This window comes from Hemibagrus wyckioides, linkage group LG17 (assembly GCF_019097595.1).
Source record: "Hemibagrus wyckioides isolate EC202008001 linkage group LG17, SWU_Hwy_1.0, whole genome shotgun sequence".
Lineage (NCBI taxonomy): Eukaryota > Metazoa > Chordata > Actinopteri > Siluriformes > Bagridae > Hemibagrus > Hemibagrus wyckioides.
In genome coordinates, this window is record NC_080726.1 from 18519729 (window position 1) to 18531521 (window position 11793).

General features: G+C 41.4%; 2 protein-coding genes across 2 annotated transcripts; one reads left to right on the top strand and one right to left on the bottom strand.

Moving 5' to 3' along the window:
• Positions 1–697: 697 nt before the first annotated feature.
• On the bottom strand, positions 698–4688 carry sgpp2 (sphingosine-1-phosphate phosphatase 2). The gene is made up of 5 exons (XM_058413900.1): positions 4387–4688; positions 2989–3147; positions 2589–2762; positions 1912–2001; positions 698–1833 (listed from the first exon to the last, which is right to left on the bottom strand). The coding sequence occupies exons 1-5, from the start codon at positions 4582–4584 to the stop codon at positions 1288–1290; spliced, it is 1167 nt and encodes a 388-aa protein (XP_058269883.1). The 5' UTR covers positions 4585–4688; the 3' UTR covers positions 698–1287.
• A 2650-nt stretch (positions 4689–7338) lies between these two features.
• LOC131367984 (uncharacterized) lies at positions 7339–11444 on the top strand. Its single transcript, XM_058413716.1, has one exon. It carries the CDS (start codon positions 7837–7839, stop codon positions 8626–8628), a length of 792 nt encoding a protein of 263 aa, XP_058269699.1. The 5' UTR covers positions 7339–7836; the 3' UTR covers positions 8629–11444.
• The last annotated feature ends 349 nt before the right edge of the window (positions 11445–11793 follow it).

Consider the following 11793-nt stretch of genomic DNA (forward strand, 5'->3'; position numbering starts at 1 on the left):
ATAAAGATAAATCTCAGCATGATGCTTCCACCACCATGTTTCACTACAGGGATGGTTTTCATATTTCAGTATGAGAACTGTTCTGCATGTTTGAGTCTCCTTCTATCTTCTATCTCTACTGAAAAAAATTCACTAATTCACCACCAACACTAAAGTGTGCGATGTTTACTCGTAAACATTTGACTGTTGTCTAATAACACAGTGCTGTGCTTACGCTCTGACGAGACGTTCAGCTGTATAACATCATCGTTAAGCGAGGAACAAGCTCTTGTTTGGATTAAAATGTCTCATTTTTTTGTATCCTCAGAGAGGCAAGCTAAGAAACAAGATAAGGAAACGATTAATGAGAACAGAGTTACACCCAGTGTGTTGAGTAAGGGGCTGTTGTGGATCTTGCCTAATATTACCAATACCACAGGGTGTGTGTGTAGTAGTAGTAGTAGTAGTAGGCCACAGTGTACAAAGTTCTGAGTGTAGCTAGATAAGATGATAAATCACAAGCATTTAGAAGCGAGTGTGTGTGTGTTTAGATGTATAGCATGTCACACACTGTGCTTGGGTGTGTTTTGTAGACTCATGAGTCATCACGTGTTGGGCTTTAAAGCTTAACGGTCATAAAAACCAAGACAAACAGTGCTGGGAGTGTTTTAAAAAGAAAAGAAAAATGAAGGCAATGTTCTTCACTTGTTTGTTTATTCATTCGTGTTAGCAGCTCGCTACCAGAGTCATAAACAGATGCTTTTACTGAGCAAACCTCAGAGTATAAAATAAAATAAAAGTATTCTTATCTTCAGGATGAAATAAATAAAATTGTGATTGAATGAAACTGAGACTTAATTATACAATTAAACACATTCACTAAAGCATAAACGTAGTGAAGAGTGCATGTGATTTGGGACACGTCACACAGCAGACTGACGAGGGCGAGGCATCTGTGCTGGTGGTCATGTGACACACGGATCCGTGGCGCTGTATTACCGTTAATAATGTGCTGTATTTGGAACACAGCCTACGTCTGATCGAGATGCTAGAATTCAAGACTCGGCAGTGTTCTAACTCGGCTGTTGAAAATTGGGAACTTACCCAGAATGCACAGTGCTGCGTCAGTTCTAACCTTGAGGTTTAGGTCTGTAAGATACTCGGAGGATTTGTCCCTGTGTCCCTCTGTCAGGTCGTGTTGATTTATTTAGCATCTTGTGTACTGCTAATTCGTGCTTCTTTTCTCGATTAGTCTTATAATCTTTTACTGCTACCATGTTGTGATACTGTTAGCATTAGCACACAGCATCACAGCAACCCCACTAGGGTGAAAACCCGACACACCACCACGCTGTTGACCAACCCGATCGCCAAATACGTGCTGAACTTCAGCGGCACTTCGATTTCCTTCCTCCTGTGAGCGCTGACGTCATTAACTCCTACACTGTAGTACAAGCACAGCAGCCTCAGTGCGATCCACTTTGTCACCTGTCGCGTCAGCACCAAAATCAAAAGCCCCACAAAAAACCGGGCAGCTCCAAGGGTAAATATCGCTGGGGTGATGGGAGGCAGGGTCACTGGGAAGGGCCCAGAGGGTTCAAAGGTCACACCGAGCCGCTGGTTGAGCCAGTAACCGATGGAACAGCCAGCAGAGCATCCCAGGATTATAGTTGTGTCCGCCCTCGTAGCACTGTAGTGGTCTAGCTCGGGGTATTTGTAGCACAGGATCAGGGGCAGAAACAGTGTGATGGGAGGAGACAGAGGGCTGTTGAGCTGGAAGAAGTCTAAACTGTCCCAGTGAGGGTAGGACACGCCCAGAACGAAGGCAGATATGAGAGTCCCACAGATCACATCCTGAGAGGATGAAGAGAGTGATCAGTTGATTAGAATGGAACACAGAACACACATACACACACAGTGTTAAACTCTCACCAGGGCTGAGTGCATGCCAGTGTAGAGACGACTGAGACTCACGAGGGACGAAAGTACCACAGCTGCAACCAAACCAAACTCAAACTGAAACTAAACCACACACACACCAAAACACAGGATTAGCACACAGACTAATCAAAGCACATGGTATCTCTCTTCTTCTCACCCATACACACTCCAGATCGTGTGTGTTACTGATTTATTTTTGTTTATCAAACAATTCACTGATTTTTTCTGTATTTATTCAGTATTTTTGTTGTTTGTCAAATGAATCCTGAATCGTGAAATGTAATAATCCCAACGTCAGCTGGAAAAGTCTCAAATGAATTAACTAAACAATGTAACTGCATAATTATTCATGTACATATTCAGAAACGGACACAAAACACACACCCCATGGTCCCAAAAGGGAAAAGATTAAAAGCATGAAACAGGACAGGTGTATTACAGCATTAACACACTCCCAGGTGAGGCTGTTAATTTGGTAAAATGTGTTTTTCTCAGTGTCGGCAACCCAAGAACTCTGTTCAACAAATAAACTAAAAAAAAATATTTTACTACATTTTCCATTTATGTTTAAAACATTATATAGTGAAATAAATACCTTTGCAGAAATTGCATCTGTGTGTGTGTGTGTATGTGTGTGTGTGTGTGTGTGTGTGTGTGTGTTTGTAAACCTTCACTCTCTCTGGTGCACTCAGCAACAATGTGAAAGCAATGGCTGTGGCAGCCATGGCGTGAGTTGAAGGCATCCCAAACTCAATACGCTGCTCCAATTTTACCACAGGGGGCGACGAAGGACGAGGGATCATCAGCATTTCCTTCATCACCTGTCCTATATACATCACCACCTACAGAGAGAGAGAGAGAGAGAGAGAGAGAGAGATAGAGAGCACGAGAGATAGGAGATAGAGCAACAGAGAGAGACAGAGAGAGTAATAATCACCTGTCCAGTGATACAACACCACCTACAGAGACAGTACTAATCCCCTGCACTATACTGTTTGGCTATTTTTTATTTTTTTACTGTTTTTTATATATATATATTCATCATGTCTTCGTGTTTCTGTCTCTCACAGCCCACATGTTGACGAGGCGGCGGCACAAGAACGGATCCAGGTTCCAGTGGATGAAGGGCAGAAAGGTGATGTAGAACACTTCATTTCCCAGAGTGGTAGATCCCACAAACAGGAAGTACAGCGGCCAGTTCCTCACCTCGTAACCAGAACTCGAGACCTGGAGAAAGAGTCAGATGATAGCTTCTTCACTGAACTGGACTTGTCTCAGAGTTACAGGCATGTTTGTGTTTTCTTCAGATGTTGTTCATGCTGCTGATTGATTGAAATAAAGGCTTGATTCTGTCTCTCATTCTTTTGAACTCAACCCTGACCCTTTTTTAAGACTTTTTAAGGCTAATCCTGGCCTTTGTGGTAACAGCCCTTGTTAAATAATGCTAAACTTAAAACTTTACACATTTCCTAATCTATGGTTCTGGGGAATAGAAACACATAACGTTAACCCTTAGGATCAAATTCACAAGTATATAAGATTATTTACAGCCTATGTTTCTTACCGTAGGAATTTTACAAGCAAAGCCTCAGTGTGCCAGGAATAATGTTACTGAAGTTAAAGATAAATTTCCAAAAACAGTAAAACTAAGCTCTACCTGCTAGGGTGATGCCCTCAAGGGTGCAAAAAAAACCCTTTTTTGTACCTGGAACTGAGGATATAGTGTACATTTAGGAAATAAATGGAGGTACATAATATGTTTTGTGTCAAGATTTAAAGGTACAACCCCAGCATCAAGGAAAAGCCTGACACTATTTTAACAGCCAGACACATCAGTCATGTGCCTAATCAGCACATTTACACAGTCAGCAAGGATGGGCTCATTTCTCATTCATTTTTTTAAATGCTTTTTTACATTTCACCATGCTTTGAGAATCTTGTAGCTGAGCCTAAATGAATTATGCTGAAATACTAGTATCTAAACATCTCAATCTGAATCAGTGCCGGAAAGTTTACGTGAATTTTACACACTCCACATTTTCCTTTCCCAAATTTTCACACGTCGTGTTTTTTATTTTCATATTTTATTCACGTGATGCCCTGAGGTCTGTCCTGAGGTCTGTCCTGAGGTCTGTCCTCAAGGCATAGCATGATGGCATGATGAAATGTGTGTAAAGTCTTCACATATTACACACATAACATATATCATAATATTTTGTTTATTTCTTTGTTTATTTATTGATTAAATGACTCCTTTAATGTGTTAGCAAGCTAAGCTAAGCTGTACACCAGTTAGTTGCCCAGATGAGTTCACACCTGACCCAACTCGCAGAGCGGGAAAATCCAGTCCACACTTATTTCTCAGTTCAGCTCACCTGGTAGACTTTTTAAAACTTTTAAATGTTTTTATCCATCTTTTATTATTATTATTATTTTTATTAAACTTTTTTTGTAGTCAATACTCACGTCGCTTGTGTGTCCGTTCGCCGCGTGCTCGCCGTCTGGACAAGGCGCTGACGTTCCATTCGCGCGGCCGTGGATCTTCGTGCTGCGGGGCCAGAGCCGCTCGTGAGAGGCGCGTGGGGCCGGAAACAACCCGCAAGCACGCTGGAAACTGGCCACCAGTTCCGAGCTGCTCAGGTACGAGACCACCGACCACATCATCTTTATAAACTCCAGCGTCTCCGCGCGCGCCGCTACAACCACCACCACCACCTCCACTACTACAACTGTGATTCACCACCTCACGCGCACACGGTAACCACTCAAATGGGAGCGCGCGCTTCCGCATTCTGCACCTGTTTTCATGCGCACGTGCAGGTGAGCTGAAGAGAAAATTACAAACAAGTGACATAGAGATGTTTGTAGTTTGTTTCATATACAATAGATCATTCAAATTTAGAAATGTGAAATTATTGATTTATTATTTAATAATATTTATATAGTTTTTTTTTCTTTTAAATTGATTTTTTTTTGCCTAACATAATTGTTCCAACAGGGCAGCACGGTGGCTTTGTGGTTAGCACTGTTGCCTCACAGCAAGGAGGTCCTGGGTTTGAATGTGTGGAGTTTGCTTGCGTGGGTTTACTCTGGGTACAGTCCAAAAACATGTACATTAGGTTGATTGGTAATTCTAAATTGCCCATAGGAGTGAGTGTGTGTGTGTGTTTGTCCGTCTATATGTGTGGCCCTGTGATGGACTGGTGACCTGTCCAGGGTGTACCCCTGCCTTTCGCCCAATGTATGCTGGGATAGGCTCCAGCAGATCCCTGTGACCCTAATTAGGAATAAAGCGGGTATAGAAAATGAATGGATTGAATTGTTCCAACAGCAGAGACCACATGAAAAGCCAAACTCCATTCCTTCCCATCATTTCTAACAATAAATTATAATAAAATATTTTCTGCAGAAAGCAGAAATGATGGAGAAATTAAAACAAGACTGTTAATAAATAATGCTAATAACTGGGGGATTTTTAAAAGTCTTTTACAAAGTGATAAAAGAAACAAAAAATAAAAAGTAAAAAGAAAGGAAGGAAGAAGCACCCATTGTTAGGTTCTTTTATAGTATTCACTTCAAACAAAATTAATTGAGATAAATAACAAATGAAAACGCGTACGCGCTCTGGTGGCTCTTCGTGTGACGTCATTGCACTGTTATGCATGAAATTCCTATCCAGAACAACAGCAGGCATTATTATGACTCTTATGTTCTTTCTTCGCCTATATTCTTCATCCTCCTGACGCGCGGGCCTGCGTGACGTCAGTGATCATATTTAATTTAGTTTCATGTAATCACTGAGGATCCATATTTAGCTCTCATCTTCTCATCTAATATTAACCAGCTTTTCAGCGGTAAAGGAACGGCGCGCGCGTCAACAGCGGGTCATGTGACATTAATTATGGTGGAAATGACGCCACGCGTTTGAGAGCCACAGGAAGAGGACGGTGGGTGTGTGAAAGATAAAACTGATGGATTTCTATTTCCATCCACGTGAAATGATCCAGAAGTTCCCTTCTCCCGCCTGTAGGTGGCGCCTGGAAGCATTTGTATCACTTACAGAGCGCGTGATTGTCATATAACAGCACCTTGTGTTGGTCTGGTCTGTCTATATGTGTGGCCCTGTAATGGACTGGTGACCTGTCCAGGGTTTACCCCTGCCTTTCGTCCAGAGTGTGCTGGGATAGGCTCCAGCAGATCCCCGTGACCCTAATTAGGGATAAAGCGGGTATAGACAATTTATGGATGGACGGATGTGTTGGTCTGTAGTTTGGTAGCTGTACAGTGTTTGTACCTGATGAAGTTTTCTTGCTATAATAAATGTGTGAATAATCATCATCCATTGTGCCATGAAACTTTCCAGGAAAGGAAAAAAATCTAATTTGTGTTTTATTGAATATCTAGTGACCCAAACATTACTAACCTCCCAGAAATCTGACAGGCCACACAACCCCCTTAGCAATATCAACTGTCAGTCATTGGTCATTTGCATAGAAAATCTGTTCTCTTGATGAGGAACACTCTCAAAATCTGACGTTTGATGATCAATTCTACCGAGCTGTGATGAGGTTGCTGTGGTTTTGCACATCATGTTACTGATCCCAGGCAGATAACTGGGAGTCATCACTGTAGCCTGATGCTGACTGGAGAAATGGATGATGTAGCAACCGACCCCATTTTTATCTATACTCACCTGTATATTTTTTATATTTTCTTTATTATTTATTTTTTTTTATTAAAGAACACAAACAAAAAAAAATACTAATTATTATGTATTATTTGTATTTTTTGACAGCAGAAAAAATACATCTATTTTTTTTCTTTCTTTCTTTCTTTCTTTCTTTCTTTCTTTCTTTCTTTCTTCTTCTTCTTCTTACTATTATTATTATTATAATTACTGTTATTATTATTATTATTATTATTAATATTTTATTATTATTATTATTATTATTATTATTATTATTATTATTATTTTGAACCATTTGTCTCATTTCGTTTCACCAAAAGAGATTAAAGGCTACCGTGTATATTTTTATTTCCTCATTTATTATTTATTATGCCAACAGAATGAAAATCATTTTATTTTCATTTATTATTGAATTATTTATTTATTATTTGCAGCTGCACTGTTGTCCAGAGCTGCTGCTGCTGAAAAATGTCTCTGACCAATCAGAATGGAGAATTCGTTGTAAACAGTGATTAGGGCGTGGTTTCGGACATTTGATTGATTACATATTGTACTTTTAGTAACCTGTAGTCTAGAAGTCATGTTTTAAATCCATATAAAGTGAATTATTCAGGTAATATGTCAGATTTAAAGGTAAACAGGAAGAAGACCAGGTTTATCCCTGACCTTTGCCATTGACGCGTGCCGTTTGACGCGGAACGTGCTGGCTTCGGCTTTGATCACACCGCGCGCGCTCTCTCTCTCTCTCTCTCTCTCTCTCTCTCTCTCTCTCTCGTCTCGAGACGCAACATCATCGCAGTGTGATGGCGGAGTGATTTGCGTCCGCCTCAAGTCCAACCCGCTCCCTCCCTTCTTTGTGAAGAGAGATAGAGAGAGAAGAAGAGGAATAAAAGAAAAAAGAAATAAAGAAAAAGATAAGAAGCCGCTCGTGACGCTGAGATTTACTTGACAAGTGAGAAAGGTGGAATATAAACAAAAGACGGAAGAATAGACTACATCCCATTACATCACCGAGAGAGAGACAGAGAGAACCCGGTCCATACGGGTACCGGGAAAGGACGCGGCTCGCGACGTGATGGTTACGGTGTGACACGACCCGATATTTACACCAAAAATGCACGGTTAATAAATTCTTTTAAGAGGGCGGGAGCGGAGCTCATCAGCGTCATCCCTCGTGACCGCCGGAGACTGAGGTGATGTGATCGGAACGTGCGCGAGACGCCGCCGCCATGGCCGAGGAGGGGGATATAGAGGCGGATGCAGGGGCTACCGGCTGCACGGACAAGTATGAGGAGTACGAGTGTAAGATCTGCTACAACTACTTTGACCTGGACCGGCGCGCGCCCAAGATCCTCGAGTGCCTGCACACGTTCTGCGAGGAGTGCCTGCACGCGCTGCACTTGCGTGAGGAGCGGCCGTGGCGCGTCACGTGCCCTGTGTGCCGCCACCGCACGCCTGTGCCTGATTACCGGATACGCAACTTGCCCAACAACACCAAGGTCACGGAGGACTTCCCGCTGCGCGTGGACGTGGATGCCGACCCCGTGCCGCAGGACGCGCTGCCGCCGCACCCGCCGCCGCTGCATCCAGCGCTCGCGGCCCTGCGGCGCGACGACGCGTCCAGCGCGTCCGGCCCGAACCGCCACGCGCACGCGACGCCGTCCACCACGGCTTCCACGGCCACCATGACGCTCTCGCAGGACTCGGTGGTGTCGCGCCGTGAGAGCTGCCACGAGGGCTGTTGCAGGCGTCTCGCGCTCACCGCAGGCTGCGCGTGCGTCGCGTTCTCGTTCGTGGCCATGCTCGCGCTGCTCTTCGCCGGCCTTGTGTTCGTGCACGGCAACTCCGGGGACCGACCGCCGTCTCCCGCCGGTCCCGTGTGCCTGTCGGTCGCGAGCGTCCTCGCTATGGTGGCTGTGGTGGTTACGTGGCTGCTCTGCTGGCTGAAATACAGACCGGAGCACGAGGTCACCGGCCGCGCCTCGGCCACGAGCAACAGCAGCAGCAGGAGAAACGCCTAAGCTCTGTGTGTTGGATGGGTGGGTGTGTATATGTGTACGCGCGCGTGTACGTGTGTTATTGTCGCTCACAGTGTATTATTATTCTGTCCTTCATGATCATTTAGAGCGGATAGACTTTTACTCTTATTCCTCCCTATGCACTTAAACACGACTGACAATCTCTTTCTATCACTTTACACACACACACACACACACACACTTTTCCTCCCCAGCAATCTGGGACAGACGTGCGCACGTGTCAGGTTGCAGAATCTCACATCACACATTTTTGACCAGTGCTACACACACACACACACACACACACACACACACACACACAAATATATATATATATCAGACATCAACCTGACCCAAAAAATTACTAAGCCATCAAACAAGACTGAGAAATTATTCAGGAATTAATCACAAGCAATCCAAGATGTTTAAAGTATCTCTGAAATGTAATATGAAAATAATTTAAGTAAAGAATTATTGTTTCATTTTTTTTTTATATCCATAACACTATTTTGTGTAATCACTAACATTAGTGAATGAGCAGGCTGTGGTTCTGTGCTTCAGTGTTCCTGGGTCTCAGATAAGAAAGATTCAAAATCACAGAACTTATTTACAGAGATTTAACACTCTGTATTTATACTTTATTTCCCAACCTTTCTATTATTATTATTATTATTATTATTATTATTATTATTATTATTATTATTATTATTATTATTATTATTATTATTACCTTTAGTACCAGCATCAAAAAAGGGGCTAATCATTTAAACTTCCTATTTTGAGATGCTGATCATGATTATGGCTTTAAATTCTGCCTCAAATCTGGGAAAAAAAATTTTTTTTCACTTAAGATTTTGTAAGTAGCTCTGCCTAAAGCAGTGTGATTATATATAAATTATATATATATATATATATAGCTGATATAAATATAAAATAAATTACAGGCAGTTTAATAGCTGTTAGGGTGGCAATGTAGAAATACCACCTTTATTTTCTCTACATTAGCTGCTTTTTTTTTTTTTAAGGAAAAAATTATTTAAGTATTTAGGTTTGTACTCACACTTTTCGTACCCGGTTGTCTTTTGTATTCGTTCTGCAGATCCTGGTTTGTTTGTATTATGACTCTTTTTGCATTTAGGATTTGAATATTAAGCACTCTTTGGATATTTAAATCTCTAAAAATATCTAAATGGCAAATTGCAAAGTGTAGCATAAACACATGTGTTTAGGCTTTATTATATTTTGTTTGCCACAGGAGGGGTGTCGAAGTTTTTGTAGCAATCTTAAACCTTTTGGTACAACGGAACCCTTCGAACCCTTTTAAACCTCCCCTCACCCTCGCACTACTGACTTAATTCATTTGTGTAAAGCTTGTGCAGTAATATTTCTCTGTCAATCAGGGCCATAGAGATTGTTCTTCCAGAACTTTCCACCAACACACTAGGTCAAGTCTGGTATTGTTTAGAGGTCAGGATGATCACAACTTAATTTAAAATTAGGGTTAAAACATTCAGAGGTACTTTTAAGTCAGCACTGACAATGCAAATGCTGTGGTTTCGGGGCCAAAGTTTGCTTAAAATCCACAATAGTTGAACACACACACACCCCCACACCCAGCAGAGAATCCACCAAGAATAGAATTAAGACCCTAGATCATATTAATGCACTACGAAGGTTATTAAATAACACACACTCTGTAGTGCACTATCCGTTCCATTTGGGATTCGTTCTGGTGAACACTTTCAGTAAATGCCTTCCTCTTAAACCATATACAGTATCTCTCTCTCTGTCTCTCTCTCTCTCACACACACACACACACAGAGAACACTAAGTACACACATTTCCTGTATATATTCTGCCTTACTGTGTGTTCTGTAGAGATTAGACTGTGTGTGTGTGTGTGGGTGTCCTACTCGTGGGTCTGTATGTACATATGGAAACGACTTCCTCTCTTTATACACCTGAACATTAAGACGATTAAAATACTGAAGATACAAAGCCTTTATTTTTTGGTCTTTCCTACAGATATAGTGATGATGTGAGTGGAGAGGTGCCGATACTTTGCACAGAGGGTGGAATAGGTGATTGTACGTGTATAGTAGTATACAGAAAATGACTGCTGGGTGATTAGGAAGGTGCTAAACCTGATACTCGCTGGCATGCAGAGTCACAAGTGAGGTTCTTTTAAACGTCTGATATGTTTTATTATTCAAATGTAACCAAATCAACGCAATTAATCACACAATATTATATTAATGAAAATATAGTTTTGTGACAAGGTTATATCAGTGTGTCATTTAGGACAATCATTTAGGACAAGCTGATATTTTGATGTTATACAAGTATTTAAATGTAGTAAAAAAAAAAAAAAGAAAAAAAAAAAGAAAAGAAAGTTAGTTTTGTGTTTGCTCGCCCTCTAGTGGACAGATCCGGTTACTGATGAAAAGCTTTGAACGTCTTAAACTTCAGCATGGTCTCCACTGTTAATTTTGACAGCCATTTTTTAATCTTAGTCTTAGTCTTTATCTTAAGACGAAAATTCTTTGTTTTCTTCCTAAAGCTTCAGATGCTGAAGCCATTGCAGCTTGCCAGGCCAGTTCGAGTTTGTTTAGCCGACCCGCTAACTGTATGAGATGCAAACGTCCCTTATCCAATCCAGTGACAGGGACGCACATTATGAAAGATGGTTAGCTGACACAAAGAGATCATTTATTTTGAATGCCCAATACTCCTAAATAAAGCATTTTAGTCCAGTCCAGTCTCGTCTCGTCAACAAAGACAAGTCTTCAATTTCTTCATAGTTTTTATCATCAGACAATAGTTTCGTCTTAGTCTTCAGAAGTCACAGAAAAAATGGCCGTTAACGAATATTTTTCGTCATTGTCTTCGTTAATGAAATGAACACTGATGGTCTCACAATGGAATGAGACAAATCTCACTAAGATTAGACGAAGTTAGACAAAACAAGACACTCTTAAAATTGATGAATTTGTTTTGCACCTCAAAAATTTGTTACATCAACAATACTTATGTCTTTTCAGGGAATCATCAGGGGAAAAAAAAAATCCCCTGAGAACTTTGTACTAATGTATCAGTTACTGTAGCATTTTATATCTTTCACTTACATACACAGGTTCAGCTGAACGAGTCAAGCCGTTGCCGAGATAT

Excerpts from the sequence above, each read along its gene's own strand:
- sgpp2 (XM_058413900.1), bottom strand. The coding sequence starts at position 4,584 with ATGATGTGGTCGGTGGTCTCGTACCTGAGCAGCTCGGAACTGGTGGCC. Across the intron at positions 2,763-2,988 it reads GCCTCGTCAACATGTGGGCT|GTGGTGATGTATATAGGACA; the intron begins GTGAGAGACAGA and ends CTCTCTCTGTAG. Across the intron at positions 1,834-1,911 it reads CTGGCATGCACTCAGCCCTG|GATGTGATCTGTGGGACTCT; the intron begins GTGAGAGTTTAA and ends TCATCCTCTCAG.
- LOC131367984 (XM_058413716.1), top strand. The coding sequence starts at position 7,837 with ATGGCCGAGGAGGGGGATATAGAGGCGGATGCAGGGGCTACCGGCTGC.